General features: G+C 32.1%; 1 protein-coding gene across 1 annotated transcript in view; it reads right to left on the minus strand.

Annotated features, from left to right (window-relative positions):
- Positions 1-2,238: 2,238 nt before the first annotated feature.
- The window catches only part of LRRC2 (leucine rich repeat containing 2), a 193,424-nt gene continuing 179,436 nt past the window's right edge, over positions 2,239-16,226 (minus strand). The window contains exon 9 of the mRNA XM_051996718.1: positions 2,239-3,965. Coding sequence (XP_051852678.1) covers positions 3,916-3,965 — 50 coding nt within the window. The 3' untranslated portion in view covers positions 2,239-3,915. The remainder of the gene's footprint in view (positions 3,966-16,226) is intronic.

Consider the following 16,226-nt stretch of genomic DNA (forward strand, 5'->3'; position numbering starts at 1 on the left):
TGATATGTATTTTTAGTGGGCCTAAAAAACTATATAAACTAAATCTTAACAATAAGAAAGGACAGAGGCAGGGTATGTGAAAGGGGAGCCTTTTGAGCAAGTCATCTTTTTTAGCTCGCTAATAAATTTATTTTCCTTTTAATTTAGTTGGTTACTCACTTTATATACCCTTCAGTTTTATAAACTATATTGTCAACAAGATTTTTTCTAAGCTCTGGAGAAACCCAGGCTGAAAAATTTTTCCAACATATACTCTTTGTGTGAATGTTTATCTATCTGTTTGCACTCTCCTTTTGTTCACTCTTTTTACTAATGAGTGTATCTATGGGAGAATGTGTTCTGGGTTTATTGGGAAATGTTTTCTTGTTACTATAACAGTGTTTTGAATCTATAATGATATATTATAAAATATAGATTGAATTCATAGTAATTTTTTTCACTTAGAAGGATAGCCCTGAGTTTGTGCTGGTGCCACCAATTAGAGCACAACTTTTTCCCTTTATTTTTATTAAAGCTTTTTATTTTCAAAACATATGCATAGGTAATATTCAACATTCACTCTTGCAAAACCTTGTCTTTCAATTTTTTCCTCTCCCTTCCCCCATCCCCTCTCCTAGACAGCAAGTAATCCAATATATATTAAACATGTACAATTCTTCTCTACTTATTTTCACAATTATCATGATCAGATCATAAAGGAAAAGAATGAGAAAGAAAACACAATGCAAGCAAACAACTACATTAAAAAGTGAAAATGCTATGTTGTGATCCACACCCAGTTCCTACAATCCTCCCTATGGATGTGGATGGCTGTCTCCATCATAAGATCTTTGGAACTGGTCTGAATTACCTTGCTATTGAAAAGAGCCACATCCATCAGAATTATCATTGTATGATCTTGTCGATTGTATAATCGTGTAGACCATAACTTTAAAAATGGACTAACCTTGGGGTTGGAGTTCCCAACCTTGGGCTAGGAAAATTCTTTTTCTATACTTGGCTTTCTTTTGTTGTTGCTGTTGCTGCTCCCACTGTTGCTGTCATTGTGTTGATGTTGTATTGATGTTGAAGTCCTTGTTGTTGACTTCTCCTTTGTCTCCTTTTTTCCCTTTCTTTTTCTCCCCCTTCCCCTCTTTCTCCTTCCCCTCCTCCTCTCCCTTCTTTCTTCCCCCTTCCTTTCCTCCTCCTTCTCCTCCTCCTCTTCCCCTTTCCTCCCCTCTTCTTCCTCCTCTTCTTTCTTTCCCTCCTCCTCATCCTTCTTCTCTTTCCCTTTTCCTCCTTTCCTACTCCTACTCTTTCTTTTCCTTCTCTTGCACCTTCTTTTTATTTTGCTTTCAAAGATGGAAAAAAAGAGGTCAGGTAAAAAGACAATGTCAATCATAAATACTTGTGGGAAATACTATTAAAATCAGTAAGCATATTATTTAATGGAATACTAGAATGTGCACAACAAATATCTAACATCCACCTGACTTAGCTCCTGCTGAAACCTATTCTGCTTTTGGATGTCTTTAGTCAACATTAAGTTTTCGTGATAACAAACCTAAACTTACCTTCATCTAACTTTACCAGTTACTTCTAATTCTTCTTTTTGGGTCCAAATAAAACAAATCCTGTCTTTAAACACCAAAAAAATTTCATCATTTCCTCAGTAGATTTTTACTATCACAACCTCCTTGAAATCATACCATAGATTCTTTTTTCTAAATCGAATTCTTTTTTTGCATAAAGGAAATCAATCCCAATGGAAAGAGAAAAATAAAATTGTTTCAATTTTTTAATTTAGTCCTGATTATTTTCTTTCTCTAAAAAATTCATGTATTCCCCATGCCTTAATTTTCATCATTTGAAAAATAGGAACCATAACATTCCTAAATATAGGAAGTTTTTGATCAAAGGATTCTTTTCTTCTCATTGAGCTAAACTGCTTAAATGGTTCAATTTACATTCTTCTGTGTAAATTTCTTTTTCAAATAATTTAGTAGGTTGCAACATATCATTTACATTTTTATCTTCATCAGAACAAACTTTTATGGCTCTGTATTAAAATCTACTAGTTACTTTCATTGAGGTTTACATTCTTTTTTAATTATTTTGTTTATATTTACATGAATATGTATGAATAATATCTACAAACATTCACATGATATATTTAATCTTTGGAATATATTAATATCAAAATAGTTATAATTTATTAAAACTTTTTTAACATTCATTCATATATGAGACAAACTGAGGTTTTTTTGCATAAAACACTAACTTTATTGAAACAGAATTACATGTAAATTAGGCAAATTTGATTCATGTATGAATCTACATTTTCCACTGAGAGAAGATGCATTTTAAAAATTTGGTTAAATTTTATAAAGAAATTTATCTTTACAAATCAATAAATAACTTCCAAAATAATTAATATTATATAATTAAAGACTAAATTTTGTTCAAAAAATAACTTTAACAAAAACAATTTTAACAAAAATATTTTTATTTAGAGTTGTAGTAAAATTAGTTTGCTTTTTCTTAATCTTTTAATCTATTTGCAAAAAAATTCTTTAATTTTAACAATACACTTCTAAATATTTAACTGTGTTAGTATGGTTTCCATGATTGCATCTGTTTATTTGACATCTTTACACTTGTAAAATCATTTTATATTTGTTGTAGTGAAAATAAATTGGCTTACAGTCAATAGAAACAGTTTTACATCAGACAGTGGAGCATAATGGGAAGAGTGTTAGTACTACCTCACAAAGACATCAGAGTTCAAATTCCACCTCTCACTCTCACTTCCTTGAGACTCAATTTCCTCTTCTGTAAAATGGAAATAATGCCTATAATACTTACACACAATGCTATTAAGTGGCAAAAATAAAATAATATATCAAATGTTATATATAAAGGCCAATTATCATCATCATCATCATCATCATCATCATGGTTGTCAGAAGAGGCCTCAATATTGTTAATACTTATCTATAATCCAGTTTTTGGTCATAGAAATTTAAACTGCATAATTAAAGGACTGCTTTATGGGTTTATGAATTAGAAGAAGGAAGATAAGAGGAATAATCCTGAAAATAGGTGATTCTCATAACCATTAACTGTCCTCCTGCAATGCTAGCCCTTTGAAAATTCTTATTCCAAATTCTCCTTTTCAGTGCTCTAAGCAGCCCCTTGCTTACATTATAAGCTTAACCTCTCAATGCCTTTCTTTATAGAGGGCAGAAATTGGACTTTTTACTTCACTCCACTCTCCATCTGCTGCTTCATATGATTTTAACTCCATGGAACAAGATGTTCTCACACCTACGCAATCCCTAGTCTTTATTCATTCCCCCCCCCCATCCTGATTCATTTTTATGTGTATTATCTGCCCCCTGTTTTGGTTTATAATCTTTTTGCAGGAAAGAACTATCTTTCTTTTTATTACTTGTATGTCCAGCACACAGCACAATGCCTGGTACATGTTATATATTTAATAAATATCTACAGGATTGGATATGTGATCCAGATTTGGAAACCTCCACTTTCTACAGTAACATTTAAAATCTATGGAAAATACAGTTTTTATAAACCATTGAAAATAATTCTATAAAAATAAAATTTTACAAATTATGTTTAAAAGAGCAATATAATCTAAAATTCTATATTTTTGAAAATGATACTGTCAGCTTATAAATTTGGTCTGTAAAAATGCAGCTTTAAAAATCACATATTTACTAAAATGTTAAATGATCATTTCCTAACTATCAAAGTTTCTTGAATTCTGTTCTAAAGCACATCCCCTTGTTTTTATGAATGAAAATAAATTCAGTTTGTTATACTTAAAGGACACTTGAGTTAGTTCAGAACGCCAAAGTTTCCACTCATAATGACCATAATCAAGGGATTTTTCTGTCTTCCTGAAGGATGATATCAAAGTTGAAGATTAAATGATACCTTTGTTGTATAGCTAGGAACAGATTCTGTAAAAAAACAAACAAACAACAACAACAAAAAATTCCATTCAATTTTAACTTTTTAGAGACAAATAAAAAATACATGCCTTAACAATATGCATATTGTTACTCAAAAAAAGAAAGAACCTCTTCATAACTGTTGCAGTGACTTAAATGGAAATCTGCCCACATGAAAGAAGTGACTGTATTTTAAACAAATTGTAGAAATATTTAATTATAATATTCATTTGTTTATTATCAAAAGTTGCCAGTTCTGAACAGTTGATTACACAAATAAGCCCACTAGAATAAAAGTTATAAGAGGTAATGACTTTGGATTGAAAGTGAAATTTAAAAAGCAAAGGTATCTACATTTCTTTTTAATTTTGAAGTTATAACAAAGGTAACTATAATTAAAATAACAAAAGGCTGGGTGTCATTTAGTATCTCATGGGTCAATCTACTTCATTTTATATACAAAACTATAAACATCTGTTACACATAATTTGGCTTATTTTTTCTACTAATAATACTCTTAAAATAATTCATATTTAATAAGGTAGTTCAAACACTTCATTGATCATCTGTGTCTCTGAATTTTCTTTTGCTTCTTTCTATTTTTAAATATAATTCATCATTATTATTTTCTATCTTTTCTTCTTTTTTTGTATAACCATCATTACCTTTAAATTTACATCAAGAAAAAAGAAAAAACTCCCCTTAGGAGAGAACATTTTCACATGTTAACTGAAAAGTTGTTTTTATTTGCATTTTCCTTATTAATTATTTGGAACATGTTTGATATGTAGTTGTTGGCTTATCTATCTTTTAAGGAGTGCCTACTCATGTCCTTTTACAATTTATAGATTAAGAGATGGCATTTATTCCTCCCTATCTGTATTAATTTCATATGTATCTTTGATATCAGTTCTTTATCAGAAAAATCTGCTACAAAGATTTTCCCTAGTTGTTTCCATTTTAATTTTAAATATATTGATTTTAGTTTTGCTTAAACTTTTCAATTTCATGTAATAAATATTATCCACTTTACATCCTGTGAACTTGTTCATAATTTGATTAATCAAGAACTCTTCCATATTTATAAAATGTATCTTTATCCCTTCTCCCTTAATTTGTTTATGATGTTACTTTTTTTCTATCTCAATCTTTCATATATTTGGAGCTTACTGTGGTATCCAATTGAGATATTGGTCTAACCTAATTTCTGTTAGATTGCTGAAATAATTTGACAGAGCAATGTGTCGCTGGAGACTTGGAACAAAAGACAGAAAGAGAGACAGACAGACAGATAGAGACAGAGACAGAGAGGCAGAGACAGAGACAGAGACACATAGGGTCTTTTATCACTGTTTCCTAAAGGAAAAAAAGTATATGTGTTTATCATGAAAAACTTAGATGGGTTATTGAATCAATAATAGGATGGGGGAAAAGAGAGGCTGAATAATCCAACACAAAACATCTTATTTACCATACATATATGTATGTGTATGTTCATATGCATATGCATCACATAGCAACTCAAGGAAAACATATGAAGTTAGAGAGGATTTTAAATCTATATTTGTGGAAAAACCAAACCAGCACTTATGATATCTTAAGGATCCTTAAAATATAAGTAAGTTTTAGAAAGATCTGATAAAAGTAAAAAATCCATTTAAATGACTTAATAATTTAATAAGTTCCTCTAATTTATTTCTATTTTTCCTACTTTTATCAAATATATTTGTATATATTTTGTCTATATTGCATTGTAAGTCTATTTAAAATGTTATATAATGTATTGGTAATAATGTGTAGTGATTAGTTGAGTACTACTGTTATCCTTTGCCTTAGTCCAAGATGAAGGATTGGTCAATAAGACAGGCACTGGAATATAAATAGAATAAATCCTGGATGATGCATTCAAAGACCTAAGTTTAAATCCTGGTCCTCTTACTTACAATGTGTGCCATGTTGGATAAGTCCCTTTATTTCTTTGATCCTCATTTCCTCATTTCTAAAATGAAAGGATTTAACCTTCAGGGTCCCTTTAAATACTAAATCCAATGATCCTGGAATTTCTCTGAGAATATAAAGGAAGTCACATAATTTGATCATCCAAAAATAATTGTTGTCGTTGCTATTTTTAAGGTATATTTAGGTCGGTAAAAAGGTAATTAGTTTTCAAGAATTTATTTTTTTTCACTAAGAGGCTAATGAAAACATTTATATGCAAAAGTATTATTCAAAGCATATGACTTACAACAATTGATAGAATTCAATATAGTAGCAATTTTTAAACCGAGATCTGCCTTTTACAACAAAATGATTGTCATGATAGATCCTGAACTCTCTTTTTATATAAAAAAACTAAATGGCAGAACTAAAAGAATAAAAATAAGATGAGTTTGTTTTAATTTTACTCCAAAGCCTGATGAAAAAGTCATCAAAAGAAACCACTGCTCCTTTACAACCACCACCACTATCACCACTTCCAGTGATGTAGCAGGATGACATAGACCTCAGAGGCAAGCTACAATCTTCAAGGGTGACTTTGCCTTATTCCAATTGCATCTTTAAATTTCACTGAATCATACAGAATGATAGAGATGGAAAGGACCCAAGAGACCATCTACATAACCTCACAGCATAAAGATTTGATGGAACAAAAATGAGTTTTATAGAAGTTGAAAAATGTAAGCTTCTTCATTAATTCAATACTGTATAATGTGTGCAATCCATGTTTAATTAGACCTGACATTTCCCAATCCAATGACCTCCCAATCCCTTTCCCAGTTTTGTTTTTTTTTCCTCCTAACTCATAGAACAAGTTCTATATTAGTCACTTCTGAAAATTAAAACAGCTTCAAAAAATAGGTTATTTTTAACTTTTTTTCTAAGATAAGCAAATCATATATGCCTCTTGCATAACTCTAATTTTGGCTTTTTCTCAATGCCAAAATATCTTGTCAGAAACATATAAGTGAAATCTTTTAAAGAAATAGTTTAGACAATGTAATAGAATAGTGGTATGTGATATATAATTCAAAGCTAATAAAGAAACCTAGGCTATTGTCCTAAATTTGCCACTAACAAGTTGTATAATTGTAGATAACCCCATAATTTCTGTGATTTTAGTTTCCTCACTAGAAAATGAAGCATTGGACTAGATAACAACAATAATAGCAGCTGACGTTTTAAAAGTTCAGGATTTTCAATGCTTTAGATACATTATTCATAGTTATTGAATATACTTATTGAACATAATATATATTGAACATTCTTATTGAAATAAGTGTAGAAATAGAGTCTCAAAAAAAGTTGACTCACTTAGGTGAGATAGTGGATAGAATGCTTTACTTCAAATTAGGAAGGCTTGAATTCAAATCCACCCTCAGACCCTAAATGTTCCTAGGCAAGTCACTTAATTTCTCTTAGCCTCAGTTTTCTCCTCTGCAAAATGAGGATAATGATAATACTCACTTCACTAACAACTAACAATATTTATTATTAGTACCCCAAATTAGATAACACATACGAAATGCTTTACAAACTTTAGAGTGATCTATAAGTTCTTACAGTTCTTATTAGCTATTATCACCCAAAGTCACAATGTTAACAAGTATGTGAGGCAAGATTTGAACTCAGATATTCCTGCATTCAGGTCTGATCAATCAGCAAGGATTTATCATATGCTTCTGTTTATTTTATTATGTATTAGTTCATAAAAGTCTTCAAAATTATAAATTGCTTTTCTTTTTTCCTTTCTTTACTCTGTACCAATTCATACAAGTCATTCTATTCTTCTTTGAAATCATCTATATCTTAATTTTTATAAATATGAAGAGCCTTTTTACTTGGAAAAGGACTCACTCTGATAAAAATAACTAAAAGTTTCTCTTATAAAATTCACACTTCTAAGAGGATCTCATTCTAACTCAATGATAACAATGATATAACCAAGTAGGTCTTAAGGGAAAAGAACCCAGACTATCTTTAGATATATGAGGAAAAATGCCATAAATCACTAATAATTAGAAAACTGCAAATTTAAAAATACCAAATTAACAAAGCAAACTAATGAAAATGACAAAAGTCTGAAAATTAGATATGCTAGTACATTGTTGATAGACTTGTGAACACAGATAACCATTCTCGAAAAAAATTTGGAATTATTCACAAAATGTTATAAACAGCATATGATATGCCTTTGACTTATATACAAAAGAAATTAAAGAAGGAGGAAATGGTACTTATCAAATTGACAGCAGTATTTGTTTGAGTCAGCAAAAACAAAAATATTTGGAGAATATTATTAATTAATTAATTGATTAATCAATACTGTTTATTGGAGAAACTATGCCATTGTTTTTCACTGGTTTACTCCTCTCTTCAGTTTTAGTTTCTGAATTGGGCCTTTGTTTTTATGATAGAATCCATTCTCTGAAGTGTTTGGGGTAGTTTGTTCTAGTTTGCCTTGCTTTGGCTCACTCTGACCTCCTCCAAGTGGAGCCAGCCCTTCCCAAATCTTCAGCATAAAGATGGCAGGGAACTCAGAAGCCTGGAGTGTCCTGGTCTAAATTAAACTTACTCTAGTCACTGCTACTATGTAGTTTTCCAAGGGGAGCCCAATATGAGTTTGCAACCACATTGGGGTTTTTTCAGGGAAATCTTTGGCTCTTGTTGCTTCTAAACATAGAGTTTTATAAGCAACATATGCTCCTGGATCTTCATTGATTACAGTGGGAAGCTATGGGCTTATTTTTTTATGTTGGAATCTTTACTATTCCCTAGGAGCTGCTGCAATTTTTGAGGTGAAAAAAGTCACAGTCGTTTCTCCTTCAATTTCTTCATCAATATTAAGTCCAGTGAGAATTACTGGATTTTCCTGGAATAGAGGTGAGAAAACTGGGTAGGCTGTTGCTGTTCAAGCAGCCATATTCAGAAAGTCTGAAGACTGAAGAGGAGAGAATAAGAGGTAGAATGATTAAAGGGACAATCTGGTAGAGAGGGTGAAAGGAAATTGGAACAAGGGAAAATGGAGAGGAGTTTGCCTTGGCAAGAAGATGGACCACCTCATTATTAGAGGCTGGAGAAAAGTAAAAGAGTGAGATTCTGATATGTCAAGACAAAAAGAGGGAGGTGAAAAAATGGTTATAATTTCCCTAGCAAAAATAAGGATGACTTCTTTATATGAGAAGAAGCAAGAGACCTTAGTAAAACGTGTGCCATTTACTCACACCACACAGACTCTAAGATGATGTATAATGATTCTTTGGGCTTTTAAATTCTAAAGTAGACTAATAGGTTTTTCTCTTGTGTTTCTGCTTTGTAAACAAATGAGATTATACTTTTCTTTATCAAAAAGATTGAATTTAGTGGCAGAAAATATGCTGGAGTTAGCTTAAACTGCTCTTAAAAGTTGATTGTTAAATTTTCCATTGATCATTTATACCTTGAAAATTAGCCAATGCTACAAATCAAGGCATGAGTTATTATTTTTTTTATTTCCAAACTTAAGAAAACGATGGAGAAAATCCTAATACTGTAAAATAAAGTTAACAGTATGCTCTATGAGCATTTTTAAGTTGATTATTAAACATTAATTAAGCAGCATATTCCTGAAATGAATTAAAGTTGATTCAGCCAATTAGAAACTAAAAACAAAAAATTACATGATTTACAGAGATTATTTCAATGACAGAATTATGCAAACTATCTTTGTTATTGACATGTGTAATTGGATATTAACATCAACAGCTTGTATTTATGTAGTTTTGTAAGGTTTACAAAGTACTTTAAATATATTATGTTATTGGATCCTCAAAGCAATCCTGAGGTAGTTGTTATTATTCCCATTTTATACATGAGAAAATTGAGGCTGAAAGCAATTAAATAATTTGCTCAGAATCATACACCGAGTATGCATCTGAGACAAGATTCACATTCAATTTCTTCCTTATTCCAAGTCCAACTCTCAGCCCTCTATGCCCTGCTTGAGTCTTCCTTGACCTTCACCCATGCCAGTAATCTACCACGTCCTGTTAGTTCTCAAACTTGATGCTTTTCACTATTCCCTTACCTAGACCTAGACTCTCAATGCTTTATTCTTGAATTGTTGCAATGTAGTCTATTCTTAATTCTAGCCCATCTGCTATCCAGATGATAGTACAATCTTTGTAAAACCTAATTTTTTTCTCTGTCTTTATTTTAGTGCTCTTATCAAGCCAAACCTAAATTCTTCATCCTCGTCTTCAAAGCTTTCCAGTAAGTATCCAATCTTATAACAGTCCCTCAGCTTCAACAAGACCAAGTTGCTTCTCTCTCAGGTTTATTACTCCCCTCATGCTTTAATGATTTTGCCAAACTTTTTCCTCTAGTAAGAACGCCCTCATTCTTTCTCTGTGCCATTATCTCCTATCGCTTAATTTACTTACCTCTTACAAAAAGTTTTCCCTGACAAAACTCACTCCACAATGATCATTGCTTCTTGGTATCTGGTTGTTATTGAACACTGAAATTCTGTCGATTACAACAAGCATTTGCATGTCTATTCTTCACCCTTTTGTGAAAAAATACTCTTCCCTACTATTTTCTACTTTTGATGATAAAATTTTCTTTGAGGCTACAATCTGAGCTGTATTGTATCACAGAATAACACAATTTAAGATGTGGAAGGGATCACAGCCTCCATCTAGTCCAATTCATACTCAAATGGAATCTCCACTATGTCATTCTCACCTAGTGGTCTTCTAGACTCCTTGAATACAAGCATTGAGATTAAACATTCAATCTCCTATGGCAGCCCATTACATTTTTGGACAGTTCTAATTGTATGAACTTTTTTCCTAGCATTGAGCCTAAATTTACTTCTTCACAACTTGCCTTCATTTCTCCTCATTCTGCATTCCTTTACACCAAGGGGAAGATATCTAATTTGTCTTCCCTCTGACAATCCTTCAAATACTCAAAGACTATGGCTTTTCTGTGGGGTCTTTGTTATGCTGCTGCATTACTAAGGATAGTAAGAGCAGAGCCTTCTTTGAATGAATCTTTCATTAGATTTTTGAATAAATCTAAAATTAGTTCTCATACTATTTCTCTCTTTACTTATAAAGAATGATCTTTTTTACATAACATTTCTCCACTGTATCTTAGCCTGATGGACTGAGTCATGTGGTTTCAGTAGCACTGAAATATGAAATGACCAAATGTCCCATGAAATGAGGTTTCTTGAGCCTTTAGAGTCATGATAAAACCAAATCTACTGACTCTGTTATCTGTTTCCCCAAGAGAACTCTCACAGAATTATTATAAGGAAAACACATTGGAACCCATAAAAAGCTCTATATATGTGAGTTATATTTTTCCCAATTTCTTTTTATAAGTTCAGAATATTCTGTTGAGACAAGAGAAAATCAGATTCAAATTTTCAAGAAGAAAGTGACAGAAGCTATAGAGAATGTTTTAAAAATTAGTGATTCCATTATTTCAGTTGCATGCTTATGCATACTATACAATTGCTCGGTGAAGCCAATTTGTACTGACTTATGAGAGTCAATTGTCAAAATTTCAGCATAAGAATTCACATTTCAGAAATCAGCAACATACAAATGAAGGCTTGGTTTACTGTTTTATTGCTTACCTAACCTTAACAAAGTGTTGGAGAAAATGTTAATGCAAATTAAATTTAAAAATATATATATTTTTTTTATTTTTGTTTTTCCCAGGGATCTGATTATTAAACATTCAATAGCAACCCCCTGCCTATGGTTTAGCTTCCACCTTTACCCCCAGATCCTTTGAAATGATTCTACCAAATGATGAGTTTTCCAATAAATTCAGTAAAGTTATAGGAAATAAATTCACTTGGATGTGTCTAAGAAATCTGTGAGCATATCCACTGTTGTATTATTCATTGTTTTTAAAGAATCAGATTGCTTAAGGCTGATTTACTAATTGCTCCTCCCTGTTGTCCAAGCATGGGGTCTGTCCACAAGCTCGTGTTTTAAATTAATTACCCCCATAAAAGATCTCCAGGGAAATCTCCTGTTTTGCTCATGGTAGAGCTCATGTCTAAATCTTCCCAAACATGGGTAAAAGACTATTTTTTCCACTATAAAAATTCAAGATAAAAAAGCATATATAATAGAAAAGTCCATTTCATTCCACAGGAAATAAATAAAATGCTAAAGACTCACACAAGCCCATCACGAGATACCAAAATACTCAGAAGGGGATTGAAAGTGGCATTCCTAACAGAACAATGCTTTGACATTCCAGGGAGTACCACTTCTCCATACAGACAGATGCAATCCCCTTATTCAGCAATCTCCTTTCCAATGAAGTTGCACTTTCTTTCCTTTTACTGGCTCTGCTCTTTAAATAGATAATCTTTCTTCTCTTTGGAGTATACTGTATCAAGAAATTCCCTCCTCTTTCTAGAAGGTCAAGTGTCCAAACTGTCAAACAGTGGCACATTATCACCTATGAGACAACTCTCAAAGCTGTGAATTCTCTCTTGGGTAAAGTGAGCTGGTACATGTCTATGTCTGCCATGTGCTTCTTCAGAAAATTCCTCAGTGACTACTAAATACCAGCTGTTGTTCTGGGAATATTCACTCAAGTCTCCAGTCTCTCTAACCTGCTTGGAAAGCAAAACAGAAAGGCAAAAAGTAGACAGGAATCTGATGTTCAGAAACTCCCTTCTCAGATCACCTGGCCAAGCATATGTAGTTTGCTATGTTCTGCTACAACTCAGCATTTACTCTCCATGTGTCTAAGAAAGCTTCACATGGACAGATAATCTTCCCCACTTCTTAATATACCTACCCCCAGAATAGAGGTTCATAATACTATGTTTTGACTATAACATTGTTATTGGAATTGTGAACTGATCCAACCATTCTAGATAGTAATGTGGAACTATGCCCAAAGGTCTATAAAGCTATGCATTTTTGATCCAGCAATACCACTATGAGATCTGTATCCCAAAGAGATTATAAGAAGGGAAAAGGAATCACACTACAAAAATATTTATAACAGCTCTTTTTATGGAAAGAAATTGGAAATTAAGGGGATGCCCATCAGCTGGGGAATGGCTGAACAAGGTGTAATAGATGAATATAATGGAACGGTACTGTGTTATAAGAAATGTTGAGCAGGATGATGTCAAAAAAGCTAGGAAGAGTTGTATGAACTGCTGTTGGGTGAAGTGAACTTAAATGAGACTATTGTACAGTAACAAAAATATTATGCAATGATCAATTATGACAGACTTCTGATCAATGATAATTCCAAAAGACTCATGATAGAAAATGCTACACACTCAAAAAAAAAAGAACTATGGAGTCTGAATACAGATCAAAAGATACTATTTTCACTTTGTTTTTTGTTTTTTCTTTCTCAAGCTTTTTCCCCTTTGTTCAGAATCTTTTTTCACAACACAACTAATATGGAAATATGTTTCATATGATTGAGCATGTATAATCTACATCAGATTGCTTGCTATCTTGGGGATGGAGGAAGGAAGGGAAGAAGAAAGAAAACACAGGAACTCATAATGTTACAAAATAAATGTTTAAAATAAATGACCTACCTTTACATGCAACTGGAAAAAATATATTATGAAGTACAAGAAAAAAAATGTTATGTTCTGGTTTGAATTCAATAGACAAAGAAAAAGTCCAAGGAAAAAAACAAATATTTCACTTTTATAGAACATAGGAAGGCAGGTATGATTCCCAATATATCATAGGAAAATATATTGAGAGTTGGAAGGGAAAATAGAGGTTATGGAATTTAACTATCTTTTTATGCTTCAAGACTCATATGAACAAAATAGAATTTTTCTTTTTTTTAATTCTGAAAGCCTTGGAAGATTCTAATTAATGACTTTTTTTAAAAATCAAGTTTATAGAAATTGCTGACTATGGCTAATAACCCCAACCTATCACACTTTATCATTGTGATAACTTTGGAAGGAAATCAATCATGTAAAAGCATTCTTTGTGAGAAATGACACTTTTTGTGCATGGTTTTATTTGTTTGCCTGTTTATTCATTCATTCATTTAATTGATTGGTTTGTTTTTGCCTTTCAAGGTATTATACATTCTTATGGACATAAATAAGGCACAGTTATATACAAGGGAAGAACACCGGACCTGGATTCTTTTTTCAGCTTTGCTATTTATCAACTATGTGACTATGAAGAAGTTATTTAACTCAGTTTCCTCATCTGAAATGTGGAAAGCATTTTTCAACATAAGGTTATAATGAGTGAAGTATTTTGTGAATTATTATTATTCTGTTCTATTCAATATTATAAATATTATCATTTATTATAATATTATTATATTATTATCATATGAAATATAATTATAAATATGTTGAAGGTTTAGGACAATACCATAAACTATTAAAATCCTCTTTTCTCTCCCTCCTGCTCCAAAACAATCCCCAGCATTCAGGATTACATAATCATATTAGAATTACAGGGACCTCTGCTCTTCTGTCTTCAAGCAGATATAATCACTCTAAAAATGGGTGTGGGTACCCTCTCCTGCTTCCCTTTACCCAAATGTAGCAATACTCTTTCCCTCATTTGGGTTTCCTGAAGCTTCTCCCCCAGAAAGTCTTAAAGATTCTGATGCTCTCTCCCTCCTTAAAAAGCTTGCTCACTTTTCACCTTTATCAAGATTTCACTTTTTCCTTATTAGGGTGAGTTGCAGTATCTTTAGTTCTTGAGTCACTGGGGATTTCTATCCTTACCTAGATGTATGTGTGTGTATGTATACTTGTATGAAGACAAACAGAGGAGAGGAGGAGAAAGAGACACACACAGAATATACAAAGAGAGACAGAAGCAGACAGAAACAGAGAAAGACAGAGAAACAGGCAGAGAGGTATGTATCCCAAAGAGATTAAACAAAAAAAAAGAAAGAAAGAAAGAAAGAAAGAAAGAAAGAAAGAAAGAAAGAAAGAAAGAAAGAAAGAAAGAAAGAAAGAAAGAAAGAAAGAAAGAAAGAAAAAAAGAAAGAAAAAGACTATATATACAAAAACATTTATTCCAGCTCTTTTTGTGATGACAAAAATTGGAAATTGAGAGAATGCCTACCACTTGTGGAATGGGTAAAAAAATGATTGTGCTATAAGAAATGACAAGCAGAGTGCTCTCAGAAAAATGTAGAAAGACTTAAATGAACTAATTCAAACTTAAGTGAGCAGAACCAGAAGAACACTGGATATAGTAATAGCAATATCATGTGATGATAAATAGCAATTGACTTAGCTATTCTGATCAATGCAATGATCCAAGCAATTTCAAAAGACTTAAATATTTTCCATTTCTAGAGAGAGAATGGATGGAATCTGATGACAGAATGAAGACAATTTTTTTCATTTTATTTTTCTTGCATTTATTGAACATAGCTATGTTTTTATAGGAATTGTTTATATGTGATTTCACATTTATAATTAATATCACATTTCATGACTTCTCAATGGGAGATAGAAGAGAAAGAATTTAAAATAAAATTTTTTAAAGAATGTTAAAAATAAGTAATAAATTTTTAAAAATTGATTTCACATCTACTCCATGCCAGATACTGTGCTAACCTCTGGGGATACAAAAAGAAGCAAAAGAAAGTTCCTGCCCTGAAGGAGCTTACAACCTAAAGGGGGGGAAAAACCCATCTAAACAGATATATACAAAGCAAGCTAAATACAGAATAAATAGGAAACAATTAGGAGAAGGAAGGCACTGGAATCAAGCAGTATGAAGGAAGTTTTTTTTGTTGTTGTTTGTATGTTTTTTAAATAGAACATGGGGTTTTTAGCTGAATCTTGAAGAAAGCCAGGAAGTCAGTAGTCAAGAGTGGAAAAGGGATAGTGTTCCTGGCATGGGGAACAGCCACAGAGAATGCAGGGAGCTGAGAGATGGGACATCTTGAACTAGGATGTCAGTACCACTGGGTTGAAGGATATGTTGAGGAATAAGTTATACAAAAACTGAAAAGGGGGGAGCACAGATTATAAAAGGTTTTGAAAGACTGAGAAATTTGTATTTGCTCCTGGAAACAATAGGAACCCACTAGATTATTGAGAAGAGGAGTACCGTGGACATTTTTATGTTCACTTTAGTGGTTGAATAAGAATGGATTAGAGTAAGATTAAGGTAGGTAGTTCCACCAGCAATGTCTTAACAATAATCAAGGCTTAAATGATGAGAGCCCAAATTAGAGTGGTTGTGATGTCAGAGAAGAAAATAGTAGAGTCAAAGGATCTTG

Source organism: Antechinus flavipes, chromosome 1 (genome assembly GCF_016432865.1).
Source record: "Antechinus flavipes isolate AdamAnt ecotype Samford, QLD, Australia chromosome 1, AdamAnt_v2, whole genome shotgun sequence".
NCBI lineage: Eukaryota > Metazoa > Chordata > Mammalia > Dasyuromorphia > Dasyuridae > Antechinus > Antechinus flavipes.